Here is an 18,684-nt window from a genome sequence, read left to right as displayed (position 1 = left end):
GAGACGGCGGCGCGTGCGTTCTAACGATTAATATAAGGATTTATTTGGATCTTTGGAATTGAATTCTATTCTCCATTCTAATAATCATAATTTAGATATAAATTGATTGAGGTAATATAGTTATATGTAAAGTATATTTGTATTTTATCGTTGGCCATATGAGAGAGATACTTATGTACTGCACTTCTGCTATAGGGAAACGAATAGAAGAGTGTGCTATAAGTTGTACATTAGAATTCTCATAAAAAAAGTTGTACAGTAAAAATATAATATGAAGGATATATAGAATCAATTTCTATCTTTCGCTCCTAAAAATTTAAGATAAGGTTATATATATATATTTTGAAAAGTTGTGGAATGTCACATTTCCAAGATAATTTCTAAGATAAGTAGCTTACTCTATTAAGTAGATTTTAATTTGTCAAAATAAAGGGATCCAAACAGGACGTAAGTAAATTTATTTAGAGATTTACCAAGACAAACTCCGATCCTTTTTAGTTTTGATCACCGATATATCCAAAAAAATATATAAAGCAATACCATAAGACTGACGCAACAAAATTTGTTACGAAAACGTACTTTCGTAGTAACGTATAATTAACTTGGCCGCGTTGATGCCACATATGTCCACGTACACCCGCGCCTGCTGCTGGCTGCAGCTGTAACCGGCCAGCTCTCCCAGGCTCCCAGCAACTGCTTGCTCACCAGCAAGCAGCTGGGGAACATGCTCTCGGATATCCTATACGGTATGCTCTTCTTCTTTAGGGCTAGCTTGCTCGCTCGCCAGATCGACCGCCTTTCCAAGATTCCGTCTCCTCGCTGCATACAGATGCAGTGGTCTCTCACGACCGGGAATAATCCGCAAAAGCTCGGGTGCCCATCGTCCTGCAGCAGCACGCTCTCTTGCTTAAGCACTGCATTACACACGTACAGGAGGATCTGCATGCAGCAGAAATGAGGCCACGAATGTGGTCTTGTGAGTCTTTTTTCTTAATTTGTCGATCGAATTCCGGTTGCCTCCATTAATACATGACCGGCGAAGCTAGGCTGCTCTTCTTTTTTCAGAAAAAAAAAACGAGGCCAAGGATGATAGCAAGGCAGAAGGCACATGGCCGTCAGCCTGCCTTTGTTCGCGTAGGTGGGCATCGTCTAGAGCCTAGAGGACTGGACCAAGGCATTGTCCTACAGCATATCCTCGATTCCTCATCCTGCCTTTGCAGCAGCAGCAGCAGCAGCGGCAGCAGAGTCGCCTTGCTCGATCGGCAAACCAGATCGAAACGAGTATAAATACGGCGGCACAGTGATCGCAAACATGTATGTGTCCCCGCCTGCTCACACACACAACAGGTCGTCATGCTATACGGGGAGGAGCAATTGTTTCTGAGCATCGGTCAGATTGAGATGTGCAGCTGCATTGCTGGGCAACTTCTCCTTTGGCAGAGATGTGCTTGCCTGCTGCTGGGGCTCGCAGGGCTACTTTGCTGCCAAAGGAAATTTGCCCCGGAATTCATCTGCACAACCACACACAAACTAAGGCGAAAACCGATCTCTGGTTACAATGTACTATGTACTGCAACGGTGAATGTACATATGAATGGATTTATTTTTATTACATCCTGAATATATATATATATATATATATTTGGTGCTTGTCTTGTAAAGGTTATCAACGTCACTACGTCTCGTCTCGATTTACGAATGGAGCATGGGTGTGTCAGACTGGCAAGGCAAAGCGCGGGATCACCTCTGCAAACAACGACACTGTACTGTACAGGTTTGCCAAATTTGGCCAAACAATGCCGGATGTTTTTATTCAGGCCCTGTTCGTTTCCTACCCTGTAAATTTTAGACGCATCACATCAAAGAGAATCTTATCATTTAGAAGTATTAAATAAAGTCTAATTACAAAACTTTTTCACAGATGGATGCTAATTCGCGAGACAAATTTAATGAGCCTAATTAATCCATAATTTGCCACAGTGATGCTACAGTAATCATCCGCTAATCATGGACTAATATATCTTATTAGATTCGTCTCGCGAATTAGCCCTAAGGTTCTGCAATTAGTTTTGTAATTAGATTTTATTTAATACTTCTAAATGATAAGATTCTCTTTGATGTGACCCCTCTAAACTTTAGACCCCAGTAAACGAATACACCCTCGATACATCTGGCATGCAAGCTTCAAGAGGCAGTGGCCCAAATTTGTATGTCGGAGGCCTGTCTGCGCCTCGCCTTGAGTATTCTCGCCACCGTCTGGCAGCCGCCGCCGCTCTCTTGGCTCTCTCCGATGCTTCTTCCTCTGACAGTATACCCACCAGCAACAATCAGATTCAACAACACAGGACGTACCTCATTTACCGATCGGTGGTCGCCCCGGCTCCCTTCAGAAATTTCTCTATTTTCTTTCTCCCTGCACAGGCCGTATCGGAGTCTCTAATTTCCTGTGATGCTGACTCACTTAAACCACTGTTTACACGTTTTTTCTCGTGATTTTTGCGCACCTCTAGACCTGTGAAATTACTGTCCACCCCGCGGAAATTTCTCATTTTCTTTCTAGCTCTAGAAATCATATATGAGTCTGAAATTTCTATTATGCTGTGTAACTGCATTCCCCGTATTGGTGAATTTTCGTCATTTTATCGCAACCGAGCTGCGAGTTTTGGGATATTGGGGTGGACGGTATCTCATTTACCGTCCACCCCAGCAGAAGTTTCTCACTCGAAAGATCGAATCGGATACTCAAATTTTGCAAGCTGATGAACATCTCCATGATCCGTTCAGGTGCATTTTTCTATGTTTTTGCGCGTCCGCTCATCCATCAAATCGAGATTTTGTGATCTCTGGGTGGTCGGCGGGGCATCGCCATGGATGGTTCCTCGGAGGGGCGCGCGGTCACCACTCACCAGACCGTCATGGCGGCCCCTGCGGTTGAAGATACGAGCCTGGCAACGGCTGCCGGCAGCCGGCCTGCTGGGTCGCCAGGCGGCCGCGGGGCGTGCCAAACGCGGAGGCGCGCAAGGACGCGCTGGGCTTTCTGCCTCGGCCAGTCTCGGCGTGCTCGATCTCAGGCCTCGCGGCGCGCGCGTCGGACACCTTGACGACCTGGTCGTGGACGATGTCAGCGTCGCGCCCATGTCTGGAGCAACCGTGTTCCGGAAGGTGTCCTGCTCGCGCACCCGTGGGATTTTCTCGTGATTTATGCGCTTCGGTACCTCCGTCAAATTGAGATTCCCGTTTGGTTCATCGGCCACCCCTCATCAACGCGGCAAATTATGCTTGCAACGCTCTCCCATTCACTTCCTGCCATGTAGCAGTAGTAACTGTACTACTACTGGGTGACGAGGGTAAGCGCTCGATTACAGGGATCAATCAGACCGGCATGACGGCGAAAGGCACGACGCCGGCGACGGCAGCCGGCACGCATGCATCTGGACCAAGCTGCCGGCAGGAAAGCAGCATCGGCGAGCGTTGCCGCGTTGCACGCCGGGCCGCGCAAGAAACCTCTGCTCTAAAGTCCTTCGACCATGCTTGTACCAGCAGAACGGCCGCGCCACGGACGGGATCACCACCTCCGCGCCGGCGAGGCTGCAGCTGCAGGCCTGCTGGCTGGCTTCCCCGCGCGCGAGGAAGGAGAAAGGCGCAGCCGCTGCGCAGAGGGATGGATCGAGCGCGTGCGCGAGGACGACGCCGCGTGCTCCGGGCGCGCCAGCCCCGGTGGCGAGGGGTGTCCGGACGCCCCCTCCAGAAATTTCTATCTTCTTTCTCCTTGCACAGATCGTATACGAGTCTGTAATTCCTTGTGATGGTGGCTAGCTACTCTCGTCCTATCTTCACATGGTTTTTCTCGCGATTTTTGCGAGTCCGTAACCCCGTGAAGTTGCGATTTTGTTTGGATCTCGGGTGGACTGTATTTCGTTTTCGTTTACCGTCCACCCCTTGCAGCAATTTTACCTTTTCCGTTCTCCCTCTACAGATCGCTTCGGAGAGTGCAACTTCGTGTGATGTTGACTACGGTCGGTCTCCCTCTACGCGACGTCGCGCCGGATGACTCCGCACCGCCGCCGCGGTCACCACGTCCTGAACTACCAGCGCAGGCCCGCGGGATGGCAACGCGCTCATGAGGATATGCTGGGACGGGTCTCGTGCACGCTCGCGTCCGGCGGCGAGGGGGTACGCCGTGCTGCAGGGGTGGTCGGTATTCCATTTACCGTCCACCCCGAGAAAGTTTCTCATTTTTTCGTTATCGCTCTAGAGATGATATCAGGGTCTGATTTTTCGTGTGATGACGTGTAACTGCGCTCCTTGTACTTGTTCATTTACTCGTGATTTTAGCGCAACCGAGCCGCCTTAAGAAGCTGCGAGTTTTGGGATCTTGGGGTGGACGGTCCGTCCACCCCTGCACAAGTTTCTCTTCTTTTGTTTCTCGTTCCAAGGATCCAATCGGATTCTCAAATTTCGTATGCTCCGTTCGCACGTATTTTTCTGTGATTTTTGCGCGTCCGTTCATCCATCCTTTGGCAGAGATGTGCTTGCCTGCTGCCGGGGCTCACAGGGTTACCGTCACTGCCAAAGGAAATTTGCCCCGGAATTCATCTGCACAACAACCACAAACAAATCAAGGCGAAAACCCATCTTTGATTTACAATGTAGCATGCACTGCAACAGTGAATGTATACATCTTGAATATACACGAAATACATTTGGTGCTCGTCTTGTACAGGTTATCAACATCACTACGTCTAGATTTACAGAAGGAGCATTGGTGTCGACTGGGAAGGCAAAGCAAACCTTCGGATCACCTCTGCAAACAATGACGCTATACAGTACAGGTTTGTCAAATTTGGCCAAACAATGCCAGATGTGCTCTCTACTCACTGGACTAATCTTTGTTGCCCACTGCCTCTGGAAGCTTGTATGTCGGAGGCCTGTCTGCGCCTCGCCTTGAGTATTCTCGCCACCGTCTAGCAGCCGCCGCCGCTCTCTTGGCTCTCTCTGTTGCTTCTTCCTCTGACAGTACCCAGCAGCAGCAATCAGATTCAACAATACAAGAGTTGATAGACAGAACAGTAAGTAGATACGTCTTTACTAAATGCTACGGAGTAACCAGGGTACTTCCGAGTTCTGACAATCTAGTAGCATTACCATTGTTTTGATCTCGTGGTGGGGATCCCCAGACATCGCTCCAAGACCTGCCTGTGTCTGAATTCTCTTGGTTCACCATCCGTGTTCTGACCTTTTCCTGCAAAAATCATGCAGATTTACATTTAAAACATTTATAATTTTTTTTCTTTTAAAGACCATTACATAAGGTGAGTGCAAACGAAAAGTACCAAAACTTTTGCTTGCCTCTTTTCCCAGCGAGCACTTGCCTACCACATATAGAAAACATATCAATGTAAGTTGACATTTAATAACAGCACAGATAGGCAGTGTTGAGGTCCAGAAGAAATTATGCTACTGATACAATTGCACTTTGGTAACCTCGATATTGAATGTATGGCATGAACAGATTACTTTGAATTTTTCCATAGAGAGCAATTAAGTTAATTTGCATCCACGACAGAAGAAAACGGAATCTTGAGAGCATGCCATGGAGTAAATTAGGTAGAGCAGATAAAATTTACATGAATAAAGATATAATTACCATTCGAAAAACATCGACTGAAGCTCCCATACCAGCAAGCATCAAACCAACCTGCTCAGATTTGAAATTCCGATTACTGTACTGTTAGAAGAATTCCGGATAATACCAGCAGATAATTCTTCTAAAGCCATTACTACTCTATGCAGTATACAATGCTTATCTAGAAATGCAAATTAACCGAACTTGCTCCAGAGTCAACTATGACAGTAAAACTATAAAGGCCACACAGAATTCAAAGTTCCATCGGATAGAAACTCTACTTACATTCACCATCTCTACTCTACGCATCTCATCCTCGAGGAGTGACAGTTGTGCTGCAGAAGTCCAGTGGATACAATCGACAGGGCTGAAAATGGAAATAGAAGTTTGGCACAAAAGGCATTAGCATCCGGAGAACTGGAAACACATAAGCAACATATTCACTAATTTGTTCTGAAACATTGAATATCTTGCAAGAAACATTTCGCTAATGTTGTGGATAGCTACAAGAATTAACAACTGAATAGATTCAAGCACTTAAAAGTCTCACCAACTATCAATGGCATCCTGGATTAGTTCAGTGCTACCCGACTGGGAGTAGACCCTTGACCTCCCAAAATCTTCCTCAATTTGAAAGACATTAGGGCAGATATTGGCACAGTTTTTACATCCTGTAGCGGTGCATCCACAAAAATAAATGAATCGTGCTACTCATGAACCAAAAGAGAAACTTATATTTACAACAGAGCTACATATACCAATGCAGGTAAACTCGTCAACAAACACTTGATCCTTGGGTGCACTGTCATCAAAGAAAGGGTTTATTGCTGTTGCTGTGTACCCATGGATCTCATCATACACTGCACGTTGTGCTGGATCGCTCAGCACCTGCTCTTCCACACCCCATGTTAGCTCAGTGCAATGACAAATTTCAGAGCAAAAAAGAAACTGCGTAAATGTAAAAAATTGACTGGTGGCTCTTACCGAGTAAACCTCGTTGATGAACATACAGAAGTTGGTCACGTCAGGGTCGTCCCCACTAAGGTCGGGGTGGCACGCTTTCATGCAACTGTAGTATGCCTTCTTGATTTCCTCAGGTGTTGCATCTGGCATCTGGTGGTAGAAGAATCAGGTGTTCCATATTAGCAGAAAACTCATTATTTCAGATGGATAAGATCAGGAATATTATCTGAACTGAACCTAGCGAAAAAGGAGAAGTAAAACATTTTTTTCTTGTGGAAGTAAAAGTAGCATTTTGATTCTTCGCCAAACGTTATATAGCCTGTAAATAAAATTATGAACTTGTTGCTACCAAGAGCAAAATAATCTAGCAATTACTCACAGGGGTTTAGTCCAAAGAACTAATTCTTTCCTCTACGATCAAAATAAACAAGCCAAAGTAATTGCTAAATGGCAAACCAAGGTTCGGGAATATACATACCACACCCAGAACGGAATAAAAATCCTCGGCGACATCCTCCTCCGGCCTCTCGTAATCCGCTTCCGTCGCAGTGGCACGGATCCTGAGGTTCCCCCTCCTCCGCGCACTCCAGCTCCCCTGCCGCTCGCTCCTTACGGCTCCGGCGAACCCGACGGTGGCCAGCTGCCGCGTGGGGCGGGAGCAGCGAAAAGACCGCGGGAGTGTCGCGAACGAATCGGGGAGCAGCGGCGGCGAGAGGAGGGGAGGAGCCATTGGTTACCGGATTGAATGCGGCGACCTCCAGCAAGATCGGACTCGAACGAGGAGGCGGGCAGGCGGCGGCGACTGGTTTGCTTTTCTTTGCAGGACTGTGCCATTTTAACACTGGCCTCTGCCGCCACTAATTCTTCTGGTTCAGGTTTAACGGGGGTCTGTTTTTGCAAACTGGACCTTAGAGATACTCATATTTATAGATAAAGAATCTTCTGCCAAATGGCAGAAGCACGTTCTTTATTATTTTGGGTAAAATTCATCTATTCTTTACAGGATGAAAAATGAACTAAATTATCAAGGATTCAAGATACCCCTTGCTAAGTTTTTTTGCCTCAACTTTGATGGGCCACGGTTTATTTAGCTCCGGTATCCGCATTTATATTTCTTTTACTCCCTTCTCAAATTGTATGAGGTGTAGTTTGGTCTGTTGCAGTACAGTACATACAATATCTAAATTGACATTATATGAAGGAAAATATGAAAGTAATCCTAAAAATAAATCCATGGCACTAAATTCGTACAATACAATCTACATATCCCTATGGTTATAAATGAGAATTCCATAAGGTTATAAGCCTAAAACACGCAACTGACTGACTGGGTGATTCGGAGCCAGCAGTGAGCTGGGACGTCGACACATGGACGACTGCTTCGGCCATCTGGCCCCAGGACGTTCGATTTCGGAATCCTCGATTTCTTCCTAGAACATGGCAGAGACGTCAAGCAAAGCGCGGCGATTGCGTGGGGTGGGGAGCTCTCCTTCCTCTCGCGGTCGTCTCGCCCCCTCTTGCTTTCACCTCACTTGTGACGGCGAAGCCCTTGTCGCTTCCCGGTTTTCTTCCTTAGTTCTACGCCGGCCGGCCGGCCTCCCTGACCGCCGAGTGCCGAGCTGCATACACATACACGACAGACGGAACATGCCGTACCTAACCGCTTTGGCTGTGCCGACTTCTGTAGAATTTCTCCATAAAAGGCGACGGACAGAACTGCAAGGTAGCAGTGCTTGCTTTTCGAAGGCACTGGTGTTCATGAAATGCTTCCTCACGTCGCAAGGGCTCACCGTTTAGAAGATTTCGAAAGAGCAGAGAGCCGGTTTTCCAGAGCAAGGCGATTCAAGCCCGGCCTCTCCCCTGGTTGTTTTGGGTTTTGGGCCCTGGTTTCCCTAAGAACTGGAGCAACATTTGTTTTTATTTTTTCCTGCTAATAAATTTCCCCGCTGTCCTTTGGAGAAAGAAGCCTCGAGGAGATGCATTGTTGGATCACCACTCGCATTGCCGAAGAGAAAAAGGGGAAAAATGCAGGCGGCAGGAGATCTGACCGGCGTGTATTAATACTGAAGATGAAGGTTCAGTTAGCTTGCTTATGAACAGTAACAGCTCCAGCAACTTTATACATGGTTAAAACTTAACCAAATTTTATCACCAAGTACGCCTACCTATATATATCTAGGGCATGGCAAAACAAATGGACACGAACAAACGATTTCTTGTAAACCCACAGGAATTTTAGTTGTAGAAATGCCCCTGACAAATTCATGTCCCTGCACTCTGCACAATGGGCTTCGCAGTCTTTCAGTTTGGGTTGTCTGGGTTCTCTTTGTTCCAGGACAAGTACGAGGGGTCTCCAAGGGTCCTGAAACGGAGCATCACCAAGCACCAACACACAGTCGCTTCAACATTTTTTAAATTTTGGTTCAAAACAATTACTTTTTAATTTTGAAGACCAGTTGTAAACAAAAGAAAAATGCGCAGCACGTGAGCAGCGTTACGAGTCCAACGACGCGACCGTACCTCGGCTTAAGCACGTAGAGCACGACGAAGCCCATGGCGAGCAGGAGGCAGATGCCGCCGATGGCCACGTACGCCACGCCGATGAAGTTGTTCCTGCCGCCGATCCAGGACGTGGTGGACAGGACCAGCGCCTTGGTGCCCCCGAAGCTGTAGGTGTTGTAGTTGTTCTGGATCACCACCGTGATCTCGTCGCTCGCCATGATGTCCGTCTCGATCCTCCCGTAGAGCTTCCTGAACGTTGGGAGGGCGGCGGTTCTCATCCAGACAATGAGGTCCTCCTGCTGACTCAACTGAAGGGAAAACGCAAGTGAAACCCAGGAAGGGAGTCAGTTGTTGCATCTCAAGATGGCTCTGATCAGAGCAGATCGAAGAAGCTGCTGCTGCTGCTGCACTTACCGGCAGTTTCTCATTGAGCTTGGCACCACCGATTAGGCCGCCTTTCTGGAAATTGCTGGGGAAAACGTCGCTGCCAAACTTTGTGCTCTTGTCGCTGTCCCAGGCTATGTTCTTCTTGTTCACTTCGACGGCCTTCTTGTTGAGGGAAAATGAGTAGGTGTCGTTGAACAAGCTCCAAGCAATGAGGCCGCAGGGCACGATCGGAGCGCCGTCTTGGCTGGTGGCTTCAGGCTCACAGTTTGTTACCAAACTCGCTGATTCCTTCATCCGCAGTTGTTCGTCGTTTCGGCTCTCGACATACCTGGGGTTGATATCACATGGCATTCCGTCCGACAATGGCCTGTTAGGTTTGTACCTGACGTAATATTCAGTTAACAGAGTTTATAAATTGTATAAGACATTCAGGGATCACCGGCGATGATTCTGATAGAAGTTTTCAAGCTGGTAGTATATGTGTATCGGCCCTTTCATTGGTTTTGGCACCTGAAAGATGACATCACTACCATTACTTACGAAATGCTTGAAGTGTGCAATGCAACACGGTGAGATCGTAGGCAAGAAACAGGTTCAGGCTGACAATGGCACACTCACAGTGATCTTTCTTGTGCACGCTTTGTCGGTCTTGGTATCCTGAATGAACCCGACCTTGTCGTTTGCAGATACGCACTCGGCGTCATATCGGTCTATCAACTCAACAATCTGTGTGCGAATCAGGTTAACAAACAGCCGAGTGCATCATCATAGTGTTTCAATTGAGGTTTCAGAATGAACGTGGAAGCTGCATACGTCCTGTGATGCAGACAGCGAAGCGAGACCGATCGGGACGAAGACGATGCCAATGAGCGAGAAAGCGCCAATGACCTAGGCAATGCAAACATGTTCAGGATAGGAGAGCACTTTTCGTGGTTAGAACGAAGATCTTTGGAAGTGCAGAAGATACAGGATTCTTAGTTTCTCGTTGGGTTTCTTCGGACATTTTCTATTAAGTAATTGATCTTCTTTTCATGGGCTCTGTTTATTCTTCATACTATTCCTAATACATTCCTAAGATACAGAACTCGAAAAATGATTTAAGTACAATAACTACGCTAAGTACTATTTTAACGCAAGGCTTTGCCACGCCTGGTCTTTCAACTGAAATGCATCAATCCACAATACTAGTACCTGCTCTACAATCTTAGTAGTTAATGATGCATGTCAGTACGGTGTAGTGCTTACAATTCCAGGAGTCAAGAGTGGCTTGCATGCCGGAAGCTCCTGCTGTGTGAACTTGGAATCTGCACCCAACCAAGAGACTTCAATCGCAGAAGCAGGCATCAAATCCCCCCAAGACATCAGACATTTGATATTTGAGATGTTAAAACTGGAACTAATTGCCAATTACTAAGATTTTAAATAACATCATCTCTTCATTCCTCACCATTTGGCAAATTGAAAAGGAGCAAACAATATAATTTGGTATCTTTACCAAGAAAAAAACGCATTCAAAATGTACAATGAAATCGAGAGATCAAACAGAGGGCACAAAAGGGGAGGACAGCAGCGTACACTTGGGCTTCTTGGACCGCCGTGAGGCCACGGAATCAGTCTCCGATCCTGACGCACTCATCTGCACACACAAGCAACCACACCGACGGCGATCAAATTCGGTCGAATTCGAAGGCACGGCGCCTCCAAATTCGTGATCGGAAACTGCACTTTTACCAGGCCGCAGGCGGAGCGATCGGACCGATCGCAATCGAGGTCTCTACCGGGCGGATCGAGGAGGGTTGTTCCGTCTCTCCTCCGTCGTGAGGAGGGTTCGTCAGGCGGGAACGGACCGTCCCTATCCCAGGACTCTTCTCGCTAGAATGGCGGGGGCACCATTACCCGTCAGTTGAGGCGCATGCTGCTTCCAATAGATTAATTATTACTAGATAATAAAAAAATATACATCAGCCTATCCACTATTTTCTCTGCCACTAAGGTTGCAGTGTCCACGTCGCACACCATGCCTCTGCCTCCGCATGGTTCTGCCTCCCCACCGCCCCTACCGCGTAAAAAAAAACGCACGCCTCCCCCACGCGCTCCGCTCTCGCCTCCCCCTCGCGCTCGCCACCGCCGGTGCTCTCGCCCCGAGGCCCAACCCACGGCGCCCTCTCTCTCCCCCGCACGCCATCGTCGCCCTCCCCCCCCCCCCCCCGGCGCCGCTGCCCTCCCCCGCCCTCGTCGGCTCGTCGCCTCCGCCGTGCCTGCCCCGGACGCCGCCCTGGACCCAGCTTCGCTGCCGCCGCCGTACCTGCTCGCCCACTGCCTGCCGGCAGAGCCACGGGCGGCGCGGCACCCATCCATTGAGGCATCGATCCACCTCCACCGCGCCGCTTTCCAGCCTGCTCGTCCACGGCCCGCCGCGCCTCATTCCGGCCTCACGAGCCGCCGACGAGCGGGGGGACGCGCCCCTCTCCCCCAACCCGCGGGCGGCTCCGGGCTCCCCGGCGTCGTCGCAGCCGCGAGCCGCCTCTTCCCCCAACGCACGGTCGTCCCTCGCTCTCCGGCCTCGCAAGGTGCCTCTCGCCCAACCTGCGGCCGTCCCTCACTCTCCGGCCTCGCGAGGCGCATCTCCCCCAACCTGCAGCCAGCCCTCGCTCTCTCCGGCCTCGCGAGGCGCATCTCCCCCAACCCGCGGCCGGCCCTCGCTCTCTCCGACCTCGCGAGGCCATCTCCCCCAACCTGCGGCCGGCTCCGAGCTCTCCGGCATCGTCGCCGCTGCTGTTCCCGCCCCAGTCGCCGCGGCAGAGGGTGGAGACGGCATGGCAGTACAAGCATCTGGAGGAGCTAACGGTGGAGGACGCCCCGCGCCTAGACCTTCTGCTCGGCAACGCGCATCTGGGGACGGCGGTCACCATCATCGGCGCGCCAAAGCTTACTGCTTTAGGCTACCACTTGTGCTGGGTTTCCGGGATTTCTTCCACGGCATCGACAAGCCTGCTGCTCAGAAGGTAGTTAACTGGTTACAATGTTTGAATTCATGTCTTGTTCTTCTTCGTCTGAGATAGCTGAGCCCAAGAGGCATCATTCGCTTGTACATTGTAGAAGGTTAGCAACGGATTGCGTGCTCTTTTCAATAGCGTGAAGATTCTGGCTATCAGTGTGACGTTCTCGAGCAAGAAGAACATGGAGTCAGTGATGAAATTGCTCAAGTGCTTTCCCTTCCTGGAGACATTGCATATCCTGGTAATTGCAGCTTGAGGTTGCTCTGTTTCTTTGTTCTTGTGTATACTATCCCATTAGCTGAACCCTGCAAAGGATTTCCTCTTATTCCTCATATTTGTGCAAAAGGGCAACAAGCGCAGGGAAGGGGAAGTTCACACAATTGGCCCGAACAATTAGCAGAAGCTTGATCCCATTGGATGTATTGTGAACCATCTCCAGAGCGTGAGACTAGAAATCAAAGTCGAGAAACGAGGAAGCAAAGTTGAGAACCAAAACTTGCTTGAGTTTGTGTGTTTCCTCCTTGCAAATGCCCAGGTGCTGCAGACCATGAAGATTCAATCTGCCATGTCCAACAAACCTGCATGGATTACAGAACAGCAAAATCTGCTTAGTGAATGTCACAGGGCCTCCGTGGAAGGCAAAGTCGTGTTCGAGGGTCTGAAAGTCATCCATCGCAAGGGGTTCAGTATAGAGGATGTGAATGCTCTGCCTGGCCCCTTTGACAGTGATATAGACATCATGGGCTATCAAATGACTCTTGAGTTGTACTACTGGGATGATTATCCATCAAACAGTTGAGGGCGTTGTGTTAATGTTAGCTGGCTATCTGAAACTGCTATTTTAACTTTGGCTGCATTTGAGGTTTCATTCCGAGATAGAACAATATCCATGGTGCCATTGGCAGATAATTTGTGTTCTGCTCGGTTGATGTTCTGAATCTAGACAATAATTTAGGTGGCCTCAATATTTAAACCTTTAAGATTTGCTACCCATGATGCCAATAGCAGGCATTTTATGCATGGTGGTGAATCATCTGAGATCCTGAATCTAGACTATAATTTTGTTATCTGTTGCTTGTCACCTCCGAAATATCTGAAGAACTTTTAAGTTGATGCTCTACGGATTGTGCGAGAGTCCATACGCTCATAGCCTTTACTTGCTAAAAATTTACTCGGAATGGCATCTCATTTGGGGTTTAAGCTTTACCAGACACATGCATCCACATGATTTGGATTGCTAAATTTTGTTTGATTATGGCCTCCATTTTTGTCACACGAGGGATGAACTTCTTCAGAGCCACATGCTTCTTTTTCCTGTAAGAAATTGTTGCTGTGAATATGGAATTCTGAACATCTGAGATAGTCAGATGGACTTGTGCTTAAATTTCTACTGCACATGGAAGCTCGTAGTGACACCGGCAGGTCCATTACCTCATTGAGAGAGCAATTGCACGAGAAGGGACCTTCCTCTGCCAATTGATTACCGAGATGACTATGCCAGCCAACTTATGGTCCTTCAAAATAGTTTCAGGTGATATTAGAATCCATGAAAATTATTTTCTAGAAGTTTGTACGTAGTTTGAGGAGTGTATTGTGTTTATCCACAATTTATATTTGTGCAAAAACTGTTTATTCAAGCTTTGGTGCCTTTTTAGTTACTCGATCTGTTACGAAAATATGGCAGGTTCAATTATCTTATGATCTATTTCATATATGAACCTTTAGATTTTTCTCTAGAACATTTCCATTCGAGAAAAAGATAAAATATGACGCAATTAGAATATTTCTGTTTCTTGAGAATATTAGTATTGTGATCACTCCCTAGCCTTGGCTATTGTTTCTGTGGTCATGTGATTGCAGCATTTGTACCCCAATGACATGCAATTGGTACCTCGCAATTTGCTTGTGTTCTAAACATTTAGGAGCATTGGTGTGATAGTTCATTAGCTTGCAACTTGCAGTCAGAATGCTTCCTGCACATCCTTTATTCCTTTTTTCTTCTAAATAACTTGCAGAAGTTTTCCCACGCCTTAGCATAGTTTACTGGGATGCAGATGCTGGAACGCCAGTCCTTGAATAAATTATAGTATGACGAGATATTAGATTAGAAATTTTTTATGAGACAGTTACTTCAATTCATATAATCATGTAGGATAAATCTATATTACATATATAATAGCATCTATTAAGAATATTATTTTGCCCGTAGCAACGCATGGGTCAGCACCTAGTCTGCGTAAAAACGAATATCAATCCTATACATACAAGCAAGAATAGATAACACTGCTGACATCATCCTATATACATGCAAACTAAAAACTAAGAAAAATCATAAATCTTAAACGACGAAGCCAAATTAAATTTTAATTGCATCATTATACTTTTATGAAAATATCTTTAAAATAAGATCACACTTAACTATATTGGATGATATTATTTTATAAATATTTGTGACGATCGAAATTTTTACTATTGCATATAGATATTGAACAATAGGAATAAATGATTATTCTTTGTAAATCTCTACTATTTCTAAAGCAGATAATGATTTCTTGATCTGTTAATCGGAATCCGGATAAATTAATTGGAATTCCAATCGAAATCCTGACAAATTAATCGGAATCCCAATCAAAATTCCAGACAATCAATGCCTCGTGCGGTCACAGCACAGACTACTCGAAAGTGAAAGAGCATACTGTCTCATGTAGATTCGGGTAAATTTATATTACCCGTAGCTGTTGCTACACGGTGCTAGTAAAAGATTAAATAACACATACAAATAATTTAACAACGAAAAAAATAGTCTACAAAGTGAAGAAATGGCTCAATAGATGAATAAACTATTTTACATGAAAAATACAACACTAATAGTCAAACTATTTGTTATGCAACGAGAACAAATAACTTTAACATTACGAACAATTAATCCACAAATATGAACAAAGTAGTACCACACACCGAACAAATAATTTTGTATGAAAATAGAAACAACCATGGACAAATTGTAAAGATGACGAATAAAATAGTATGCAAAAGAAAAATAGTTTTAAAATGAGAAGAAAAAAGAAAATTAAAGAAAACAGAAAACAAAGTTAGCATTCGTTTTACACAAAACATTAAAAAGTGAACAACAAAAGATAAAAGCGAGAAAGAAAAGGAAAAATTAAAAGGGAAGAAAGAAAAAGAAAAGTTAGAATTACTGAAAACAAAATAAAGAAAATTAAAGCAAAGAAAAAGAAAAAAGAAAAGAAAGCTGCTATCGAAAGCGAAAGAAAAATGAATGAAGAAGACAACAAACGAAAAGAAAAATAAAACACGGTACGTAGCTGCGTCGGATTTTTGCCGACATGGAAGAGAGAGAAGAGGAGTAAATCAACGAGCCAGCGACTATTCCCTCGCTAGTCTCGGACGGAAACCGAGGACGCTAAGAGCCGACCTAAACGTCGACGCCGGCTCTTCCTCCGTCGAAAACGGATCAGCTGCGTCTCCCTCCCCAAATCCACGCCGAATCGTCTTCCCTCCGAGCGTTCGCGCGCCCCTCCCCATGAAGCACGCCAATTCTCCTGCTAAATCCTTCCCGCGCCAATCTTCCCTCCCCCCTTGCGACTGCACTCTCCCTCCTCTTTCCCTTTATTTTCCCCTCCAATCACTTGTTTCGTTAATCTGCTTGCTAGCCATAGCTATTGCTGGACGGGTCCAGTTCTTCGCTCACTACTCGGGCCTGCTGTCGACGAAGCCCGCGGCGACGAAGACGTTCCCCACGTCGACGACGACCCGCGCGGCAAGATGAACCACCGGTCCAAGCGAGAAGTAGCTCCGTTGCCGCAAACTTCGTCTGGATCTGCAGATGCTCCTGGGTGTATCTACAACACCATGTCAGCCTCCCTTAGATGTGGTTCAGTTGCAGCAAACTATTGATTTCTACCCCCGCTCGTGGATATTTTTAGAGTAAGCTGTTCTCTCCATTCTGCAGCTTGGTGGAATGGTCCTATGCTACAAACCAACTCGTTTGGCTCTGCACCTGTAGATCGGTAAGGAACGATCTCATTTGACAAGTATCCGATCTGTTTAGCATGTTGTTTCTATGGTCAATAAGCATATTCCTATTTGGTGTAAGAATAGAAAAGATATGCAAGTTAGGGAATGATTCTGCGATTGAAATTTTTATTCTGCATACTCCCAATTGTAAATACACTAACATGTAAATACTATTTTACTCAAAGAGTAGATTGTACTGGACGCTTTGGGCTGTCACCATTGCAGAAGTGCACTTCAGCAATCCGCATGCTTGCATATGGGACTGCTGCTGCTGACACACTTGATGAGTACTTGAAGGTTGCAGAGAGCACTGCACTTGAGTGCTTAGAAATCTCTGTAGAAGGTGTGGTTCAAGTATTCGGTAGTAAGTACCTACGTCATCCCACAACTGAGCGTTTGCTCCAAATCGGAGAGTCTTGTGGATTCCCTAGGGTATTAGGAAGTATTGACTGCATGCATTGGCAATGGGAAAATTGTCCAGTGGCTTGGAAGGGACAATATACTCGAGGTGACCATAAACACCCAACCATTATCCTTGAAGCTGTAGCATCATATGACCTTCATATCTGGCATGCATTTTTTGGTATTCCTGGGTCCAACAATGACATAAATGTGCTCAACCAGTCCCCTCTATTTATTCTATTTATTGAAGCAATAAAAGGTGAAGCTCCTCGAGTTCAATTTACTGTCAACGGGACACAATACAGCACAGGGTATTATCTTGCTGATGCAATTTATCCAGAATGAGCAGCCTTTGTGAAGTATATAAGGTCTCCTCAACTAGAAAAGCACAAGGTGTTTGCAAGGGAACAAGAAGGGAAAAGGAAAGATATTGAGCGTGCTATTAGGGTGCTGCAAGCTCGTTTCAACATCGTGCGTCGTCCAGCACGATCATGGAGCCAAAAAGTTCTTCAAAAAATCATGCAAGCTTGTGTTATTCTCCACAACGTGATAGTGAAAGATAAAGGAGAAGTGGCTAAGTATCCTCTTGACTTGAATGCTATCCCAGGAACATCTGTTGCTCTTCCACCAGAAGTGCAAGCAAGGAGTAACGATCACCCATGCTTTAACGCTGTGCGACATAGAAATGCCACTATCCGAGCCAAACTAATCCATACTCAACTAAAAAAATGACTTAATTGAGCATATTTGGCAGCGGTTTCAATGTAGGCAAAATAATTAGTTGTTGTATTCAGTTTCATGTAAGCACTATTATCCAATTTATTTATCTTTCATGTTAGACTCAAATGTATCACTTACAACTTGACCTTTTTTTCTCAGTGGCAGATGCTATTATTGGTTGTTTTGCGAGCTGTCATATGCTGTCAGGTATGAATTTTTTAAACTGAATCTCAATGGTTATTTGAATTATATTGGTCAGTATCAGGGTCAAAACCTCTGAATTGGTCAGCGTGATGCACTGTGAACTTAAGTATATGTTTTCTTTTTCTCTCTAACAGGAGGCCTACATTGTCTAAGTTTTGCTGATTTTCACTCGTGTCTGAAGTTGTTGTCCCGCATTTGGAGGTCTTGTTCAACGAATGCAGCTTGTTATAACTTTTGTTTAAGAAATGCAATTAGCACTTGTATATCCAGCTTCTGTCCATCTCTTCTATCTCTGTTGTGATAATGATATTCCTATAACGCTACCTAGTTGTCATAGTACATGGACTTCAGCTGTAGGTAGAATTGCACTTTGCCGTACTACTGTGATGAGCTAATGATTCATACTATCTAGACTGTTGAGATGTTTAATTTCAGCAACCGTATAGATAGTCCGTTAAGAGACATTAGATCTTGTAGTATCTCTTAGATGACATGTGCTGTTTTATAGACAGAACTAGCTATAACTGTTGGAGGAGGCCTAAAGACCGTTCTTCATCTCTAATCTGGCTGCGCCATCCCTTCGTCATTGGTCCAAACTCTAACTGGCGGCGGAGCAGGGACTCCCCACGCAGCCGCCGTGTTGGGCACGAACCTCAGCCGTCCAATTACCGAGCCGAGCCGAGCCGAACCCTGACGCGACGCGAACGTAGAGCCTGCGCGACGCGTGTTCCGCCCCGTGCCGGGCACGAGTTTTTGGTGGGCGGCGTCGGCGTCGGGAAGGCGAGCTGCGAGCACGGCAGGCAACAGCGGGACGCCCGACGCGCGAAGTGAACGGAGCTGGGG

General features: G+C 46.3%; 3 protein-coding genes, 1 long non-coding RNA gene and 1 pseudogene across 5 annotated transcripts; 3 read left to right on the top strand and 2 right to left on the bottom strand.

Annotated features, from left to right (window-relative positions):
• Window positions 1-4,676: 4,676 nt before the first annotated feature.
• LOC112885991 (chaperone protein dnaJ C76, chloroplastic-like) lies at window positions 4,677-7,319 on the bottom strand. Its single transcript, XM_025951720.1, has 9 exons — window positions 7,068-7,319; window positions 6,611-6,739; window positions 6,385-6,514; window positions 6,177-6,297; window positions 5,912-5,993; window positions 5,648-5,698; window positions 5,334-5,372; window positions 5,146-5,242; window positions 4,677-5,010 (listed from the first exon to the last, which is right to left on the bottom strand). The coding sequence occupies exons 1-9, from the start codon at window positions 7,317-7,319 to the stop codon at window positions 4,883-4,885; spliced, it is 1,029 nt and encodes a 342-aa protein (XP_025807505.1). The 3' UTR covers window positions 4,677-4,882.
• A 1,434-nt stretch (window positions 7,320-8,753) lies between these two features.
• LOC112887757 (ALA-interacting subunit 1-like) lies at window positions 8,754-11,664 on the bottom strand. Its single transcript, XM_025954020.1, has 9 exons — window positions 11,210-11,664; window positions 11,054-11,114; window positions 10,724-10,782; window positions 10,292-10,366; window positions 10,097-10,204; window positions 9,918-9,988; window positions 9,506-9,806; window positions 9,110-9,399; window positions 8,754-8,951 (listed from the first exon to the last, which is right to left on the bottom strand). Exons 2-9 carry the CDS (start codon window positions 11,112-11,114, stop codon window positions 8,891-8,893), a joined length of 1,026 nt encoding a protein of 341 aa, XP_025809805.1. The 5' UTR covers window positions 11,210-11,664; the 3' UTR covers window positions 8,754-8,890.
• A 6-nt stretch (window positions 11,665-11,670) lies between these two features.
• On the top strand, window positions 11,671-13,558 carry LOC112887756. 2 transcript variants are annotated; one of them, XM_025954018.1, is made up of 3 exons: window positions 11,671-12,483; window positions 12,581-12,718; window positions 12,824-13,558. In XM_025954018.1, exons 1-3 carry the CDS (start codon window positions 12,295-12,297, stop codon window positions 12,872-12,874), a joined length of 378 nt encoding a protein of 125 aa, XP_025809803.1. In that variant the 5' UTR covers window positions 11,671-12,294; the 3' UTR covers window positions 12,875-13,558. The 2 variants fall into 2 exon arrangements, with proteins under 2 accessions (XP_025809803.1, XP_025809802.1); XM_025954017.1 differs by having other exon boundaries at window positions 11,673-12,483; window positions 12,578-12,718.
• A 2,293-nt stretch (window positions 13,559-15,851) lies between these two features.
• On the top strand, window positions 15,852-18,270 carry LOC112884220. The gene is made up of 4 exons (XR_003227059.1): window positions 15,852-16,352; window positions 16,451-16,508; window positions 17,797-17,844; window positions 17,976-18,270. It is a non-coding gene; the product is annotated as an uncharacterized LOC112884220 (long non-coding RNA).
• On the top strand, window positions 16,515-17,790 carry LOC112884219 (annotated as a pseudogene).
• Window positions 18,271-18,684: the final 414 nt, after the last annotated feature.

This window comes from Panicum hallii, chromosome 3, assembly GCF_002211085.1.
Source record: "Panicum hallii strain FIL2 chromosome 3, PHallii_v3.1, whole genome shotgun sequence".
NCBI lineage: Eukaryota > Viridiplantae > Streptophyta > Magnoliopsida > Poales > Poaceae > Panicum > Panicum hallii.
This window is presented reverse-complemented; position numbering and strand designations above follow the sequence as displayed.